Here is a 17,702-nt window from a genome sequence, read left to right on the forward strand (position 1 = left end):
AAAGACCCATTCCTGTCATAATTGTGTAACAAAAAGTTCTATTTCTAACTTTTTGGAATTTAATTTAGAATGTGTTTGGTCTAGCTCAATTTTCTCATGTTTGATTGGTCAAAATACTTTAAAAAATATTTTTAAAAAAACAAATTTCTTAAAAATAAAAAAATGACTTTCTTAGTTTAAGCAGATAAAACAAGTTCCACCCCATTTCTCCAACACCAACCCACCCCACTCGATCCCTACCCGCCACACCTCCACCCTCATAGCGTTTGCATAAATTATGAAGTATATATTCTAGTGGGACAATATGTTCTATTTCTTTTAACAAACATTAGAAAATATTTTTCGTGTAAAAATTTTCCTTTAGGAGGAAATCTTTTCAATTTTCCGCCAAACACATCCTTAATCTTTTCTTCTTGTGCCTTCTCTATTACCACATTGGATTCTTTACATTGCGGTACGAATCTAATGAAAATGGAGGAGCCCAACAAATCACCATCCCTACTCAAGAAACATTCCTTTCCCTTAAATAACTTTTGACATCACATGATGCACCTTTATTTGTTGTCATACCAAATTTAGTTTATTTATTTGTGTCAACAAGCAAGTCTATTATTTTTATTAATCACTTATAGAAAACTAAACTTGTAACCTCCATGCTAAAATTCTTAAAACTAATCCAGTTACAACTTTATTTCAATTTAATAGGTGTTTTTTTGTTTAAAGCATATCGAGAGACACTACTAGCAATAGAATTTTTTCTCACCGACATTAAGTTTATGCTATAAAACATGATTTTTCCACCTCATTCTCACGGAACCAGCTCACTGGGAAAACACATAGTGGTAAACAGGTTCCCATTAAAAGGCTGAGAAACTTCATAATTTTTTTGTGTGAAAACATTACTATTTAAGTTTTTTCCACCGACATTCAGTGAGAATATAGCCACTGAACATTTTTCAGTGGGAAAATAGTAATCTTTTAACAGTGAGACTGTCTTGCTTAAGCAGTTTAATTGTTAAGAAGTCACAATTTAAACTAAAGTGTGACTAGTTCAAATTTAGCAATTTCAATAAGCATGAAAGGATCAACAATTTTGATAAAAGGTGTTAGGTGCGACAAACTTAGGGGGTCATAAGTGTATTGGTACAATCAGTTCTAGCATAAATTTTCACCTAAAATAGTACAATGTGTGGTTTGTCATATAAGACATAATAAACGCCACATGTGATATTTGGTTGACCGTAAAAAACGTTAATCGCCATACATAATATGACATTTGATTTTCGGTTATTAAATAATGCCCAATAAATTACGAGAATCTAGTACTTTTTAATGCCGTGTAGATAGATTATGAAAATATAATACATGTATTAAAAATACACGAGTACTATTTAGAGACAAAAATACCTTTAAAGTAATTAATTCATGTATAAAAATTTCTTTATTATTAATCACCACCATTACAATCCCTTTTGACATTCATGCATTATATTTTTTCGCATAACAAGTACTATGTGAATCAACAAGAACAACCCCTTAATGCTTTCAACTCTAATTATGTATTTATATAATAAAAATATGTAGTTAATACATTTTTACTTAAAAATTAAATTCTACTTTTATCTCTTAATTGATTCACAATATTTAACCACCTGCTCGACGAAAGAGTCATACAACGCGCTGTTTAAGGATTCAAATAAAAAAGTACCCATTTTGGAAGGCAACAGAGAAAAAGAGAGTTGGTTCGGGTTCAAATTTAGGTTCGGTATGAGGCTCGGAACTACGTGGCTCTAAAATTCTACAAAAAATTCAAAGCAGCAGTTTTTTCTTTGTTTGTATAAAGCAAATAAAGCGCTTTTCTTGCATTTCGTGAGTTGAGGGCTGGGCAAAAAAAAAAAAAAAAAAAAAGCGAATCCAGCACTGAAGTCTTTAACACACTACTACAACTATTTTCTAGTAGTGTAGTGTAAATTGTATTTTGTGAACTTGGGTACAAGTACTGAGTACAAGAAGAAGATTACAGAAAAAAAAATTGTATCTTTATTTACCTCTTTATCCTCTCTGACCTTTATTATACTTTTTTCAATCAGTTAGATCTTGTAACCCTCAATCTTGGATTCTTTCAAACAATTTACTACTTGGGGTTTTGTTGGTTTTTGGGAATTTTGATGTCTGACCCCTTATTCATAGGAAACTTGGAAAATTTTGATGTTTAGGAATTTATTATTATCAAGAAAAGGTGGGTTTTTTTTAGCTGTTTAAACTAAAAATGGCTGCCTATGGAGCATTGTCTGTAGTAGAAGATGTTCTTCAGCAACATGGGAACAACAGCAGATCAAGAAATCTTGATTTGGTGGATGCCCGTAAAGCAGAAGAAGCTGGTAACTTATTTTTACTTTTTTTCATGTCTTTTTGTCATTTGTATTTGTTTTGTGGTTTATCATTAGTGATTAGGCTATAAAGATCCAATTTTTACTAGCATGTTGATGAAATTGAAGTACCATTTTCCAAATTAGTGATGTTTGAGTGATCTGATGAATCTATGTTTTGAATTGTGTAGCAAAAAATAGGTATGAAGCAGCAGCATGGATAAGAAAGATAGTTGGAATTGTGGGAGCTAAAAATTTGCCAGCTGAACCTTCTGAGGAAGAGTTTAGGCTTGGTTTAAGGAGTGGAATGATTCTTTGCAATGTACTCAATAAAATTCAGCCTGGAGCTGTCCCCAAGGTAATTTCAATCCACCCCGAATCGTAATAAAGGAAATCGACCAATCAATCAACTATCCCTCAATCCGATACTAGTTGGAGATTGATCAAAAGGAAAATTGCAAGTTAAAAAAGATTCTTGAATTGTTGTTTTTCCCTTTGGAGATTGACCTTTATTATTGATCAACTACTGTAGGTTGTTGAAAGTTCATGTGATTCTGCAATTAACTCAGATGGAGCAGCCCTGTCTGCATACCAGTACTTTGAGAATATCAGAAACTTTTTAGTTGCTGTGCAAGAATTGGGGATTCCTTTGTTTGAGGCATCTGATCTGGAGCAGGTAAGTTTTTAGTGCATTTGATGGGGTCCAAGTAGTCTAAAATCTTAGTAAATTCAGCCTAGTGTAATGTTGTTATATAGGTATTCTAATGACTGTCACTGGAATTTCTATAAAAATATGGAGTTATTGAATGATAGAGCTGAAATCTTGACAATTATCAGGGAGGAAAATCATCAAGAATTGTGAATTGTGTTTTGGGACTTAAATCCTACAGTGATTGGAAGCAAGAAGGTGGTACTGGAGTCTGGAAATTTGGTGGAAATATAAAATCAAATGCATCTGTGAAACAAATTGTGCGGAAAAATTCTGAGCCATTCACAAATTCATTGTCAAGGATGTATGAGAAACCTATAAATGGTGCATGCATTGAAGCTGGAAATAACAATACGGTTGGTAACCTCTGCTTGACTAAGCTTTACATGCATTGAGAATAATGAATTCAATGGACGATTCATTAATCAAATCTTCTCTTTTACAGTCCAGCTCTTCCTTGAGCATGCTTGTTCGTGCAATTCTGACAGATAAAAAGCCAGAAGAGGTTCCTAATGTAAGTTGAAATTCATTAAGTCTGGCAAACTTTCCTTTTTAGATTTTGTGGTGTAATGTGGAAGCAATTCTACTCAAGCCTCAATCTTCTTGCTCCTACATTTTTCTTCAAATTACTTTCACTTGTTCAATCTCTTCAGCTGAAGTAGGGTGTGTCAAGCAGGCGTAAATAAACTTAGACTAGTAGAAAAGCGATCAAGTGGACTTAGACTAGCAGGAAATTGTTTAACATGTTAGCCTGAGGTTTTATTTCTCATGAAATGTTATTTCCTGACACTGAATTTTCTTTTTGAGTTGATTATGGAATTAATTATTCTCTGTGGGGGAAATTGGAGACTTGGTGTCTGGTAGAATATAACTCTGAACGTTGCAGTCCTTGGAACCCCAGCCTTGTCACTCAGGCTTTTCCTTGTTAGCTTGACATCTGAAAATATTGAGTTCTTTCATTCTTGATTTTACTGTAAATTGTGTGTATTTTTTTTGTTTTTTAACTCACAAGTTTAGTATCTTTTGGTTCCTCGTCACCAGAAATATTGACCTTCTGCATTTAAAGCAATGTACACGATTAGCTCTTCAGATGTGGTTGATGTCCTCTCCGATGACTTTAAAATTCTTTGTATCTGGTATTGTCATAACAACTCATGACAGTCAAGTCCTGCACCAGAATTGTTTCCGCTAACATAAAACTACACATTGTCTGAACTAGATAAACAATTTCCATAATCATTTACTTTAAAGCTATGAAATCTTTGTTAGACCTAAACTATGATATGCATGTTGTGGTACAACTTTTTGTAGACTCCTGCAGTTTACCACTGTAAGCTGCAGGCGAGTTATTAGCTATTATCTGTGATTTTATTTGGTATGCCGTTTATTCTAAACTCGTTCTGCATGCTACAGCTTGTGGAGTCAGTGTTAAATAAGGTTGTTCAAGAATTTGAGCATCGTGTTGCAAGCAAAATAGAACTGGTAGGTTTATCAATATTCATCTATCTTCTCAATTACAAGATTATTCATTTTTTGGAGTTTGATTCCTTCTTATAATATCTACTTTAGACACACCAAAAAAAATAAAAAATGTGGAGCACTTTCTATACTTTTTTGATGTTATTTGCATGCATCAGTCTATGCTCTGACACACCATGAAACTTCCTTCCATCAGAGTAAAGCAACTACAGATAATTCAACTGGTTCTTCTGGTAACAAATCCCTCGTGAGACACACTTCTGATAGCACAAAGGTGACGTATCTAATTTTGCAGATCTTGCTGAAGGACAATATCCACCTGTTTTAATTAGAAAAGTATAGTTTGGTGTCCCAAGACATGATCCCTCATACTTGCAATTTTTTCTTCCTTCTCAATTAGGTTGACCAGAGAAACGTGACCCTACAGAAGAAAGTGGACTCCTTGCCGGATGAAGAACTTGAAAGAAGATACGTGAAGCAATACACCATTGTTGACCAACAACAAAGAGACATTAAGGTAAGGATTGAAGATCGCCAGGCACGATTAGACCCTCAAATGAAAAATTTAATTTCACCCCTATATTCTAATGAGCTTTACTGTCCTATTGTAGAACCTGAAGCAAACTCTTTTGACTACCAAAGCGGGTATGCAGTTCATGCAGATGAAGTTTCATGAGGAAATGCATAATATTGGTAGGAGTATTGCACAATTCTTTATTTTTTTTGGGTTGTGTGGTGTGGGGATCCCCTGGGTTTATGTGGATTCCTTGAGATTGAGTTTGTTTCCACCTAATTATATCTTGCATTATAGGCATGCACATAAATGGCCTAGCTCATGCCGCTTCTGGTTATCATAGAGTTCTTGAAGAAAATCGCAAGCTTTATAATCAAGTTCAGGACCTTAAAGGTACCATTCTTATGTGTTAGACCACCTCTTTCGTGTCTTTCTTCATCTCTTATTCAACCTTTGAACTGAAGGTTGTCTGTTTTTGCTCTATTAGGAAGCATAAGGGTTTACTGTCGAGTAAGACCCTTTTTGCCCGGGCAATCTAATTGTGGTAGTTCTGTGGATCACATAGAAGATGGCACCATTACAATTAGTATTCCATCAAAGAATGGCAAAGGGCGAAAATCTTTCAACTTCAATAAAGTATTTGGATCTGGCGCAACTCAAGGTAAATGTCAAACATAAAAGAGCACAGAATGCGTGTCTATAATTATTGGTAAAAAGATTGGCATCTATACTTTTAATTGTGTTATCCCTCAGCCTTCTTCAGTGGTTTCCACTTCTTACTTTTTTGGCAGGCGAGGTGTTTTCTGACACACAACCACTGATAAGATCAGTTCTTGATGGCTATAATGTCTGCATATTTGCTTATGGCCAAACAGGATCAGGAAAAACCTACACAATGGTTAGTTAAAGAAAAGTATTTCCATCTTAAGTAAAATCATACTCTCTGTTGTATGTGCTAAGAAGCTCTTTTGTTGTATTCAGACCGGACCTAAGAATATCACGGAACAAAGTCAAGGAGTAAACTACAGGGCTTTAGGTGATCTGTTCCTTCTTGCAGAACAAAGAAAGGATACTGTCCACTATGATGTGTCTGTACAGATGATCGAGATATACAATGAGCAAGTTAGGGATCTCCTAGTTTCTGATGGTGTTAACAAAAGATATCCTTCTCAATATCGTGTCACATTCTTATATTTAAAACTTTTTAAGTAACTTTAAGCTATGTGATCTTATTACACAACGTTCATTTTTAACCCATCGTGCTTAAACTTCCTGCATTCCTTGACCTAAAATTACATTGGAAATCCGTAATGCTTCTCAAGGACTAAGTGTACCAGATGCAAGCTTGGTTCATGTAACTTCAACTTATGACGTTATTGATCTGATGAATCTAGGGCAAAAGAATCGTTCAGTGGGTGCAACAGCGCTCAACGACCGCAGTAGCCGCTCCCACAGGTTGGAATGTAGAATCCTTTAATTTCTCTTATGTACTTTCTAGTTTCTAGTGCTTTGTAAGAAACTTGTAGTGGAGATGCTAACTCTGTCTGGTTTTGAATGTGCAGTTGCCTAACTGTTCATGTTCAGGGACGAGATTTGGCTTCTGGAGCTATTCTTCGTGGTTGTATGCATTTGGTTGATCTTGCAGGAAGTGAGAGAGTTAACAAATCTGAAGTAACGGGAGACAGACTAAAAGAGGCCCAGCACATTAACAAGTCTCTTTCAGCTTTGGGTGATGTTATCTCTGCTCTTGCCCAAAAGAATGCACATGTCCCATACCGTAACAGCAAACTTACACAGCTTCTGCAAGACTCGCTAGGTAGGATATAAGCTAAATGATGAAGCTCGATTGTTCTTGCAACTCTTTTCTTTCTGGTCTAGTAAAGATTGGTTTTTGGGTTGTGACTTTCTTGTAGGAGGGCAAGCCAAAACTTTGATGTTTGTTCACATAAGCCCCGAATCTGAAGCAGTAGGAGAAACCATTAGCACACTTAAATTTGCAGAACGTGTTTCTACTGTTGAACTAGGCGCTGCACGTGTAAATAAAGACTCTACAGATGTCAAAGAGCTCAAAGAACAGGTATTCAATTTTTCTTTTCTTTTTTTCTTTTACCCGTTTAATTGCTTTTTATTCCTAGTATATATTGGTTTGTTCTCAAGGCTTGATATCTTTGTTTTATCAGATTGCAACTCTGAAAGCAGCCCTAGCAAAAAAAGAAGAGTCGGTCCCCATGCAGCATAAGGTAATGAGCAGTCCGTGCAGTACGCAGCCATCATCACCCTTTCAATCTAATCCACAGAAAAGAGAAATGCTTGCCGATTCAAATGTCCAGAGGAGACCAATGGACGATGTAGGCAACATTGAGGTAGACTCTCTCGACTTGGTCATCTCTCTAAGTGCAATTATTTATAGCACAATGCAAACTCGTTAATAAGATCCCACTTGTGGGATTACATTGGGTATGTTGTTGTTGCAAACTCGTTAATAGAAGAATAATTTATCGAAGTCTATTACTCCCTTCGTCCCAATTTATGTGGTACTTTCCTTTTTAGTCTTTCCTGAAAAGAATGTCACATTTCTGTAATGAGAAACAACTTAACTTTAAAATTCCTCTTTTACCCTTAATGAAATGGTTTATAGCCACACAAATGTCTAAAGTTTGTTTTAGACCACAAATTTCAAAAGTCTTTCCTTTCTTTCTTAAACTTTGCGCCTAGTCAAACGGTGCCACATAAATTGGGACGGAAGGAGTGGTGTTTAGTGGTGTTTAAGCTCAAAATATAAATAGGTGAGGCAATACTTGGAAAGAGCACGAGACTTGAATAGGTTTATACCAAAACTAGAGCACAAGATACCATTAATGAAGCTTTTCACGAGCATCCATTTTGATGCATGCGAATGTCATCTGCAAGACTTTGCTTTGACATCTACTAATGTGCAGATATCTAGTAACTCTGCATTCAGACAAAAGAGGCCAAGCGTTGATCTTGATGAGTTACTAGGAAATTCCCCGTCGTGGCCACCAGTCAACAGTCCTTGTGAAAACTACATGGGCACAGGTGAGTGGGTAGACAAAGTCATGGTGAACAAGCAGGACTCTATCCATGGAGTGGGGAAGCCCTTTGGATATTGGGAATCAGATAATGGCATGTCGGATGCCTTTGCTCAGAAATATCTTTCAGAATCATCTAAATTATGCCAAGAAAAATCAAGTAATCTTTTCACATTGAGTGACCACTTTGACATTACTCCTGCTGATGATCTGGAAGAATTTGATGCCACGACCAGTGATTCGTCTGAGCCAGATTTGCTTTGGCAATTCAATAATTCCAAACTAAACAGTTTTACCAATGGGAATGAGTCAAAGATCCCGAGACCAAATCCAAAGCATGCAAAGAGCCCAGAAACAAGGTAATCTCTCATTCACCTCGTTTTGTGATTTATTTTGCACTTCAAGTGTAACATAATAGTTATAAGAATCCTCCGTATCTATTCTACTCTGTTCGGGCTCATTTCATTCAAACTGATTGTGGCAGGAACATGGTTCACAAAGTTGGGCCTTCACCATCACGAAAGACAAATGGAATAGTCACCACACCTCTGCGGAATGGGAGGCTTGCCATGCCAACTGAAATTAAGCGAAAAGCAGGAAACAGGAAGTAGGGATGTGAGCAAACTGTTTCCAAATTCTTTTATTTTTTTCCCTTTCTGTTATTATTTCAGGGAGTGTATGAGAGAGTTGTTCTGCTTTACTAACAGTGTCTCTCTGGCCTATTTGATTTTTTCCCTTCAAAATTTGTATTTTGATTTATCTGAAAGAGGCAATAATTCTGTTGCGTGTAATCTTTACATCATTAGATTTGTAGAGTTCCAGTTATTTTGTTAGAGAGCAGTGTGAAGATCTTCAAAGGTTGTACTTCCGTATGACATTATGTGGCACACTTGAGGATTTGACTTGTATATTTTGCACATATTCAATTTAGTTTGGTTGTGCTTTATAGTAAAAAACTGAAGTTGACTATGAAACCATTTGTTTTTTTATTCTTACTTCTATTTTGTCCAAGGTATGAATGTTGATAACAATGAAGGCAAGGGTAGATTAAAGACATGATTAAAAGTTCAGATCCTTAGACAAGAAAGGATCTAGGGAATTACAAATGGAAATTACAAATTTGATAATGCAAATGGTGATAATAGAACATGAACTAGTGAGCTTCTTGTGATTCCACATCATACCTTAACAATAGATTAGGGGCTAGGAAATGCTTTCTATTGCTGGCGAATTTTGAGCGTCAAAGTTAATTTCTTTTTTAGTTCTTTAATGTTTTATTTTAACGCTATAATAAGTGTGAGCCAAAAGGTGCGGCGAAGGGTAGTTTGGCAATTATAATTTCATTAAAGGTTAAATCAGTGATTTGATCTTTCTTAGTTTCCAGAAAAAACATGTGTACTGAATGCGTGTAACAAGTGCACTGTAAATATAACAAATATTGAAACTCCTTAACCTCCTCAACCTTAATACTCCTGCAATACCCAAAATCGTGACGCCTTCTTGTATGTTCTAAATCTCCCAACACAATGTCTCTGTCCCCTTCTTCATTCAGGAGTTTGTGAAAGTATGACTGCCATCTCCGTCTAATGAGAGTCTCCTCTACCAATACTTTGCCATGCTCGTCATTGATGCACTTCACTTGATCCACATCACGTGCCTTTCTCTCCCTCGCCTTGGCTAGCCTGAACAATTTCTGGTCCCCTCCTTTCTCCTCTATTTCAGCATAAAGGCGTTCAAAAGCTGCCGTTTTTGCTGTCGAAACCGCCAACTTCGCCTCCTTTCTCGCCATCTTATAAAGTTCCCTATTCGTCCACTTCTCCACCTCATCTTTGCTTTCTATCAACTTCGCATACGCCACCTTCTTTGCTTCCACCTTCCCTTGAACTTCTCCATTCCACCACCAGTCCCCTCGATGCCGACCACGACTACACACGTCGAGACCCCCAACACTTCCCTTACTACCACCCTAATGCAACCGGCCGTCCTATCCCACATCGGTCGCATCCCCACTACTATCCCGGCCCCCATATCCTTCAATTTCTCTCCCATCTCCAGGGCACTAGTCGTGTCAAACTCCCCCATCTGATCCTAAGTCGGTCATCCACGACCCTCTTCTTCCTTGTCATCTTGATCCCTAAATCCATCACCAAGAGCTTATGTCGGGTTGTAAGGTAGTCGCTCGGAATGACCTTACAGTCTTTGCACAGACCTTTATCATCCTTCCTAAGGAGTAAAAAGTCTATCTGTGTCTTAGCCACTGAACTTGTTAGAACCCGTATTTGGTGCATTGGAACAATCCGGATTAACTATGACCAGTTAGGGTCCAAACCGTTTCGGGATACAAAGTCGAGATTTTTGACCTTCGATTTTATTTTGAGTCATAAGTTGTGCATGAATTTGTTGGTATGGAACAATTAGGAAAATTTGAGACCAAAATTGGAATTTATGGAACTTGAAAATCATCCATTTTCTCCTTGTTGGCCGTGTGAGTGGGAGATGGCTCCCACACATTTTGTGTTCAATTTCTATTGCTCCAACACATGGTGTGGGCCAAGGGACCCTTGTATAAGTCTTGCATTAGTTAAAAGATGACCACTACTTCATTCACCTCATTCAACACTTAGCCAAAAAAATAGAAGTTGAAGAACAAGAAAGTGAGGCTCTCGGCCAAGAGCTAGGAAAAACCAACTTTCATTCAAGCCCTTCTAAAATTATTTCTTTGATGCAAACCCACTAAGTTGAGGTCCCTAAGTGGCGTGGAAGTGTTGTTGGAGCGATCAACCCGCTAGTTTTCATTATTGCAAACCCTAGCCTATTTGGGGAGTTGAAGAAGAAAGGTAAGATTTGATCATGTTTTATGTGTTATAAAGGTTGTATGTATGTTGTAGTATGTTAAAATGGATGAAAATCATGAAATATAGTAAGTTGGAATTGAGGCCATGTGTATGAGGCTTAGCCGTGTGAAGTGTGTGTGTGTTGTGTTGTGTTGAAGTGATGAATTAAGTTCTATGTAGTATGTTAATTGTTGTAGTGTGAAGAAATGAGTGAGAATTATCAATATGTGCATGTTGGTATGTTGGCCGAAAATGGGTCATGTTATATGACAAAGAACGCATTAATGTCGCTTAATGTTTTAGTCGTCGTCGTTATGAATTCTATGTTGGAAATGAATGTTTAATGACTCAAAGTGATGTTGTAATTGTTGCGGACTGATTTGGAGGTTATTGTACATTTAATGTAACTTGTATAATTATGAGAATGATATTGTTAGAATGTGAATTGTTGGTGCAAATCATGGTTTGGAAATGAGGAATATGTTATAGGGGTGTCTCGGGTTTGGGGGCTGTTTTCGGGTAGATTGGAGCAACTTTTGGATTGTTGGAAATGTTGTATGAATTGATTGGAATGTCTTTAAATATTATTGGTATGGGTTCGGGTTAGTATTTGAATGTATAAGCGTCGATGTTGGCTTGAAGGTAAGCCATTGAATTGGATTTATGAATGTTGTTGAATGATGGAAAAGAGAGTTATTATTGTTGTATTGCCTTTCGGATTAATTATTAATGTTGCTAGGTTGGTTGTTGTTGTTGTTGTTGTTGTTGTTGATTTTGGCCGAGTTAAATTCTCGGGGTGGCCTATTTACAGGGGAAATGCTGCCCGAATTTCTGTAGAATTAAGGGCAAATTTGGAATTAAATGCCCAAAATGTCTATAGCTAATGTTTGGCATATTATGACTTGTTTGTAGACCTTGGGCAGCCCGAGACGTAGGTTGGAGTTAGCTTGAGTTTGGCTAGCGTTGAGTGCGTACGAGGTATGTAAAGCCCAATCCTTTCTTCTTTTGGCATGCCTTAGGGTCAAATAAGCTATGACACGAGCCTCGAGGAAATTCGATTCTCGCAATCCGAGCATGTTTATGACTCTTATTCGTTCCTTGGAATTCATATGTTGATATGATGAAATATTGGCTTTTATGTCTTTGAAATATTTGATTTTCAACTTTTGCATAAAAAGTTTGACCTTTAAAAGGTTCCGTAACTACGAACGCTCGTATCTTTCACAGAAAGGCTCGGATTGCCTCGATATGCTCGTAGGTGATTGTATGATGTATGATAAGTATGTTTTTCATAGGCGGGTGGGACTCGGGTCAACACCCGTCCGTGGCCCCGCGACTCTTCTTTTTTGTAATTCGATGACTTTTGACAAAATATGATATGACTAATATCCCGATTTTAAGTATGATCATTTTACTTATCAATTGAGTCTATGATAATGATTTTATGCATATGGTTACTCACGACTCCGTTCGTGCATTCGTATATATCTTTCGGCGAGTCCCGGGCCGGTTCTGTTGTCGTGCGTTCTTTGTTATACTCCGGTGTTATGCTGTGATTATGGTTCGCCGAGCCCCTCGCTCGAGGGTCGGGTTCCGCTCATATTTGGTGTTATGCTGTGTATGGCGTTATGCTGTGTTTGATATGTGACGGGGATACGGAGATTTGAAACTTTCTGGTGTTATCTTTTGTGTTATGGCGCCATCGACGTGCGGGCGACCATATTTTACGTGCCCTATGCATGATTCGTATTTTTAAAGTAAACATTTTGATATTTTGGAAATGCATTTATTTTCCGTACTTATTTCGATTATGACTCGTATTTGTCTACTACATTTTACGCTTTGCATACTCGGTACATATTTCGTCGACCCCTTTCTTCGGGGGGTCGCGTTTCATGCCGCAGTACGTACGCACGGTTGGTGATCCACCCGTTTAGACACCTCTTCGTCGTTGAGTGCTCCCCTATTCCGAGCCACATTTTGGTATATATTCGTTCGTTGCATTTGTATATATTTGTTCGAAGGGTACGACGGGCCCCGTCCCGTCATATGATTCGTTTGTCCGTTTAGAGTCCGTGGACATGTATGTGGGTTATGCCCATTGCGTACGGTTGTGTTTGGATGATATATGTTCGGGCGATCCCATTCGCGTGGTGTGCCCTCGTCGCTTGCATTTGTATATGTTTTGGGCCGTTGCATTTGATAGCCTTCTTCGCTTTGATATATATATACGGTTGTGTTTGAGATGTGTTTGCGACGTTTGATATAATGCGAGACAGCGTTTGATATTTGTGTCCGTATAAGCCATCCGTTTGCGACTTGGATTTGTGATTGTGTTTGGGTGCCCACTGGGCACTAGTCACGCCACGGGTCGGGTCGTGATGTAACTGCAGTTACCAAGTGCCCTCCTTCTTCGGGAAACTCGAATTGGCTATCACCAACCCAAAAGCTCTTGCAAAATCCAAAAAGTGAGGCTCCTCCTCCATTCCCGTCCCCGAAGCCAAAGCCTCCATGCACATCATCATAACCTCCGAAATAGGCCCGATGTGCCAATTGAAATCACCTCCCACGAATAGCTTCTCAGTAGGCGGTATGCCTCCCACTAACTCGTCCAAATCCTCCCAAAAGCGCCTCTTCTCCTCCTCGCCTGAGCCCGCTTGTGGCGCATATGCACTAACAATGTTCAAAGTAAGCCCTTCAACGACCACCTTAATCGACATCATCCTATCAGTGACTCTCCTAACCTCTACCACCTGATCCCTTAATTCACTATCTACTAAAATGCCTACCCCATTCCTATACTTCGACCTACCAGAGAACCAAAGCTTATACCCGTCTACCTCCTTAGCTTTAGGACCTACCCATTTAGTCTCTTGGACACAAGCTATATTAATTTTCCTCTTCTTAAGAATCTTAACTAGTTCTATGGACTTCCCCGTTAACGTCCCAATGTTCCAAGACCCTACTCTCAACCTAGAGGCTCCTTTAACGCACTTACCCCTCCTAACCCTCGCCCCCGTCCCCGAACGAGAACATGACCCTAGTCTACCATCGCTAACCAAAGCCACGAAAATAAGTATGAACTAATTAATTATTCAAAGGTCTAAAAGTCAACAAAATATAACTACAAGTGTATGGACAAAGAATGGATATGGAAACCGGAGGTACCAACTCCAAGCTTGAACCGAACCCGGACGTCGCGAAAACACCGTTCAACGTCCGAGCATTCTTGTTCACTACCGGAATAATGTTCACAAAGACCTGAAAGGGAGAAGAGAAGAGGGGGGAAAAAGAAAAAAAGAAAAAAGGAGAGAGAAAGAGAGGGTCGGAAAATGATGCCGAAAAAGTCGCGGCGATGGCGCAGGTGTCGCGGCCGCCGTGGCGTATAAAAAAAGGGAAAAAAAGGAGAAGAGAAGAAGAAGAGGAGAAGAAGAAAAGGGTAGAGAGAAGAAAAGTAAATCTGGCCGGAAAAGTGGCCGGCGTTACCTGGTCGCCGGCGTCACCTGAACAAAGGATGAGGTATGGTCGCCGGCAGATCTTACCGTTAGGAGAGCAGAGGAGAGAGAAAGAGAGAACAGAATGAATAAAATATATGGCTCATTGAGCTTTCTTCTATTTATTTGTGTTCAAATTTTTATTTATATTAAGTTACGAATATACCTAAAATATACTAAGAATATACTTATAATATACATCTACTTAAATTAAAAACTAGAAAGTTATATACTTGAAAAATAACTAAAATATACTAAGAATATACTTATAATATAAATATACTTAATTTATAAAATACGAATTTATTAACTTAGAAAAAACTTAAGCTATAAATAACTTAAGTTATAATATATAGTTATAAGTATACATATAACTTAAACATATATATATATATATATAAGCATGGGTTGGGGGATGGATCGTCGTCCGTCCCCAACTCATGTTTTAGAAAGAAAAAAAAAGAGTGGACCCATGTTAAAAAAATTAAAAAATATATTAAAAATACAATATATAAGCATGGGTTGGGGGATGGATCGTCGTCCGTCCCCAACTCATGTTTTGGAAAAAAAAAAAAAGAGTGGACCCATGTTAAAAAAATTAAAAAAATATATTAAAAAAATCCTCCAAACTCATGTAAAAAAAAATGGATCTCATATTAAAAATTAAGCAATATCAAAAAAAAAAAAAGTGGATCCCATATTAAAAAATATATATATAAAAAAAAAGCGTACATCCCATATTAAAAAATCAAACAATATTCATGTAATTCTCAAAGTATTCTCATTAAGTTAATAATGGTGGATTCATTGCCACATGCGTATCAACCCATTAGTGGGAGCAAATGAAATTATTGTACATCAAAAAACGTGGATCCCATATTATTGTTTTTCTTCAAAAGATTAAGTAGTTAAACCATACAATTTCCTTTCTTTTTTTATATTAGTCTGAGATCTAATCTAGATATTTAACTGTTGTATTTGCTATTCCGCCATGTCATTTATTTGTTATGTTTACTAAAATAAATATACTTAATATATTTATATTATAACTATTTAGACCCATACTTCGTCGTCCGTCGTCAATTAAAATAAAATAAAATTGTGGGACCCATATTAAACACCAACCAATATTTTAAGGAAAAAAAAAAGAAGAAGAAAAAAAAAGTGGAACACACCATCTCCAAACTCACGGATAAAAAAAAAAGTGGACTCCATATTAACAAAATCAAGCAATATCAAAAAAAAAAAAAGTGCATCCTATATTAAAAAATCAAACACTAAACCCATGCTTCGACGTCCCTCATCCATTAAAAAAAAAGTGTGGGCCCCATACTAAACACCAACCAATATTTAAAAAAAAAAAAAAAAAAAAAAAAAGGGAACCCACCATCTCCAAACTCACGGAAAAAAAAGTGGACCCTATATTAACAAAATCAAGCAATATCAAAAAAAAAAAAAAAAGGTGAATCCCATATTAAAAAAACAAACAATGTCAAAAAAAAAAAAATCCCATATTAAAAAATCAAACAATATTCGTGTAATTTCCAAAGTATCTCATTAAATCAATAATGATGGATTCATTGCCACACGCGTATCAACTTATTAGTGGGAGCAAATGAAATTATTGTACAACAAAAAACATGGACCTCATATTATTGCTTTTCTTCAAAAGGCTAAGTAGTCAAACCATACAATTTTCTTTCTTTTTTTATATTAGCCTGAGATGTAATCTAGATATTGAACTGTTGTATTTGCTATTCCGCCATGTTATTTATTTGTTATGTTTATCGAAATAAATATACTTGAAATACTTATATTTTAAAATAAGATAGAATTTAATTACTTTTTCATTTTTTTCCTTACTCTAATAAATGTGAAACGAGATTAATGTCATAAAAGAAAAATAATATTAAATGGAGATCAAATAATTAATAAGGTAAATTAGTGAAATTATAATTCTAATTGACGTTTCCTTAAAAAACCGTGCAAAAGACAACATGATAAGTAAAATAAGCTAAACCAAAAATATTTATCAAAAATTAAAAAACAGTAGTTCTTCATTTAAATAGAAAATCAAATTTCTACTTTGTTTCATTTTAAACATGTAAAATTAATATAATAATTTAAATTAGAATTATCCAAATCAAAATTTGATAAAAGATAACAAATATTGTTTAGGCCCAATCTACATATATTAACAATAGAATATTTTACACCTTTAAATATGCTTAAATATTGCTATTGTTTTATCTCAAAGAGAGGAAAATAGTTTCCTTTTAAATAAGTCTTCTCTTTTAAAAAGTATTAATAAATTTTTACCGAGTTTGTATTCATAGCAAACACGAATATAATAAAGTTTTAGATACAGAGCATAAACTACATTGTTATATTAATCGTGTTTTGAACATAGTATATATATATATATATATATATATATATATATTATCACTATCCAAACACAATTACATACACATAGATACACTATAATCTAAAGTGTTGGGCCCGTGCGCAGCACGGGCATAGGCCATCTAGTATATATATATATATATATATATATATATATATATATATAAGTTATATAACCTAAGTGTATTGATATATATAAGTATATTCTTAGTATATTTTAGTTATATGTAGTATAACTTAAGCATATAACTTAATATATATATATATATATACACACGTATATATATAAATATATATATATATATATAACATTTCTTCGTGCGCATTATTAGTCGATAAATATATAAACTTTACTTATAAACTTATATAACATATGTAAATATACCTACAATATACTAATAAATACTATAATATATATATACTTTACAAAAAAAAAAAAAAAAAAAGGTTTTGGACATGTTTGAACCGGACCGGTCCGATTTCGGTTTCTTAACCGGTAAACCGGAAACGGTTAAACCGGAACAGTTGGCCGGTTCCGGTTTTTTAACCGGAAACCGGCCGGTTTGTTAACCGGTTACCGGTCCGGTCCGGTTCTAACCGATTAACAGGTTTAGTGTCGGGTATCCGTTGTTGAACCATCATCTTTTTTTGGCACAGCCGTTGTTCAAGAAATTTCTATCTGTAATTTCTTGAATTTTGCTTAGTTTCTATCTGTATAGTGACCATTACTTAATTATCATTAAGTGATGGTTGTATATATTTCAACACATGGTATACATCTATTGATTTAGTATAACACTCTGTGTGAATAAATTTTTACCGTCATTTAAAGCAACACTGCTATTTT

At 36.1% G+C, this 17,702-nt stretch overlaps 2 protein-coding genes across 3 annotated transcripts; one reads left to right on the forward strand and one right to left on the reverse strand.

The window, feature by feature from the left end:
• Positions 1-2,056: 2,056 nt before the first annotated feature.
• On the forward strand, positions 2,057-9,018 carry LOC132047587 (kinesin-like protein KIN-14I). 2 transcript variants are annotated; one of them, XM_059438613.1, is made up of 19 exons: positions 2,057-2,381; positions 2,561-2,727; positions 2,902-3,045; positions 3,207-3,434; positions 3,524-3,592; positions 4,492-4,560; positions 4,754-4,831; positions 4,958-5,074; positions 5,169-5,250; positions 5,369-5,464; positions 5,559-5,732; positions 5,863-5,969; positions 6,053-6,231; positions 6,368-6,526; positions 6,634-6,887; positions 6,985-7,148; positions 7,252-7,434; positions 8,011-8,480; positions 8,606-9,018. In XM_059438613.1, exons 1-19 carry the CDS (start codon positions 2,270-2,272, stop codon positions 8,730-8,732), a joined length of 2,979 nt encoding a protein of 992 aa, XP_059294596.1. In that variant the 5' UTR covers positions 2,057-2,269; the 3' UTR covers positions 8,733-9,018. The 2 variants fall into 2 exon arrangements, with proteins under 2 accessions (XP_059294596.1, XP_059294601.1); XM_059438618.1 differs by lacking the exon at positions 4,754-4,831.
• Positions 9,019-13,348: 4,330 nt separating this feature from the next.
• On the reverse strand, positions 13,349-17,681 carry LOC132062086 (uncharacterized). Its single transcript, XM_059454733.1, has 3 exons — positions 17,676-17,681; positions 14,124-14,216; positions 13,349-14,038 (listed from the first exon to the last, which is right to left on the reverse strand). Exons 1-3 carry the CDS (start codon positions 17,679-17,681, stop codon positions 13,349-13,351), a joined length of 789 nt encoding a protein of 262 aa, XP_059310716.1.
• Between the last annotated feature and the right edge of the window lie 21 nt (positions 17,682-17,702).

This window comes from Lycium ferocissimum, chromosome 1 (assembly GCF_029784015.1).
Source record: "Lycium ferocissimum isolate CSIRO_LF1 chromosome 1, AGI_CSIRO_Lferr_CH_V1, whole genome shotgun sequence".
Taxonomy (NCBI): Eukaryota; Viridiplantae; Streptophyta; class Magnoliopsida; order Solanales; family Solanaceae; genus Lycium; species Lycium ferocissimum.

Bases quoted from the DNA above. Each gene is read 5' to 3' on its own strand.
- LOC132047587 (XM_059438613.1), top strand. From the start codon at position 2,270: ATGGCTGCCTATGGAGCATTGTCTGTAGTAGAAGATGTTCTTCAGCAA. The intron at 2,382-2,560 runs GTAACTTATTTT...TGAATTGTGTAG, and splicing joins CCGTAAAGCAGAAGAAGCTG to CAAAAAATAGGTATGAAGCA. The intron at 4,832-4,957 runs GTGACGTATCTA...CTTCTCAATTAG, and splicing joins ACACTTCTGATAGCACAAAG to GTTGACCAGAGAAACGTGAC.
- LOC132062086 (XM_059454733.1), bottom strand. The intron at 14,039-14,123 runs GTACCTCCGGTT...ATAATTAATTAG, and splicing joins TCGGTTCAAGCTTGGAGTTG to TTCATACTTATTTTCGTGGC.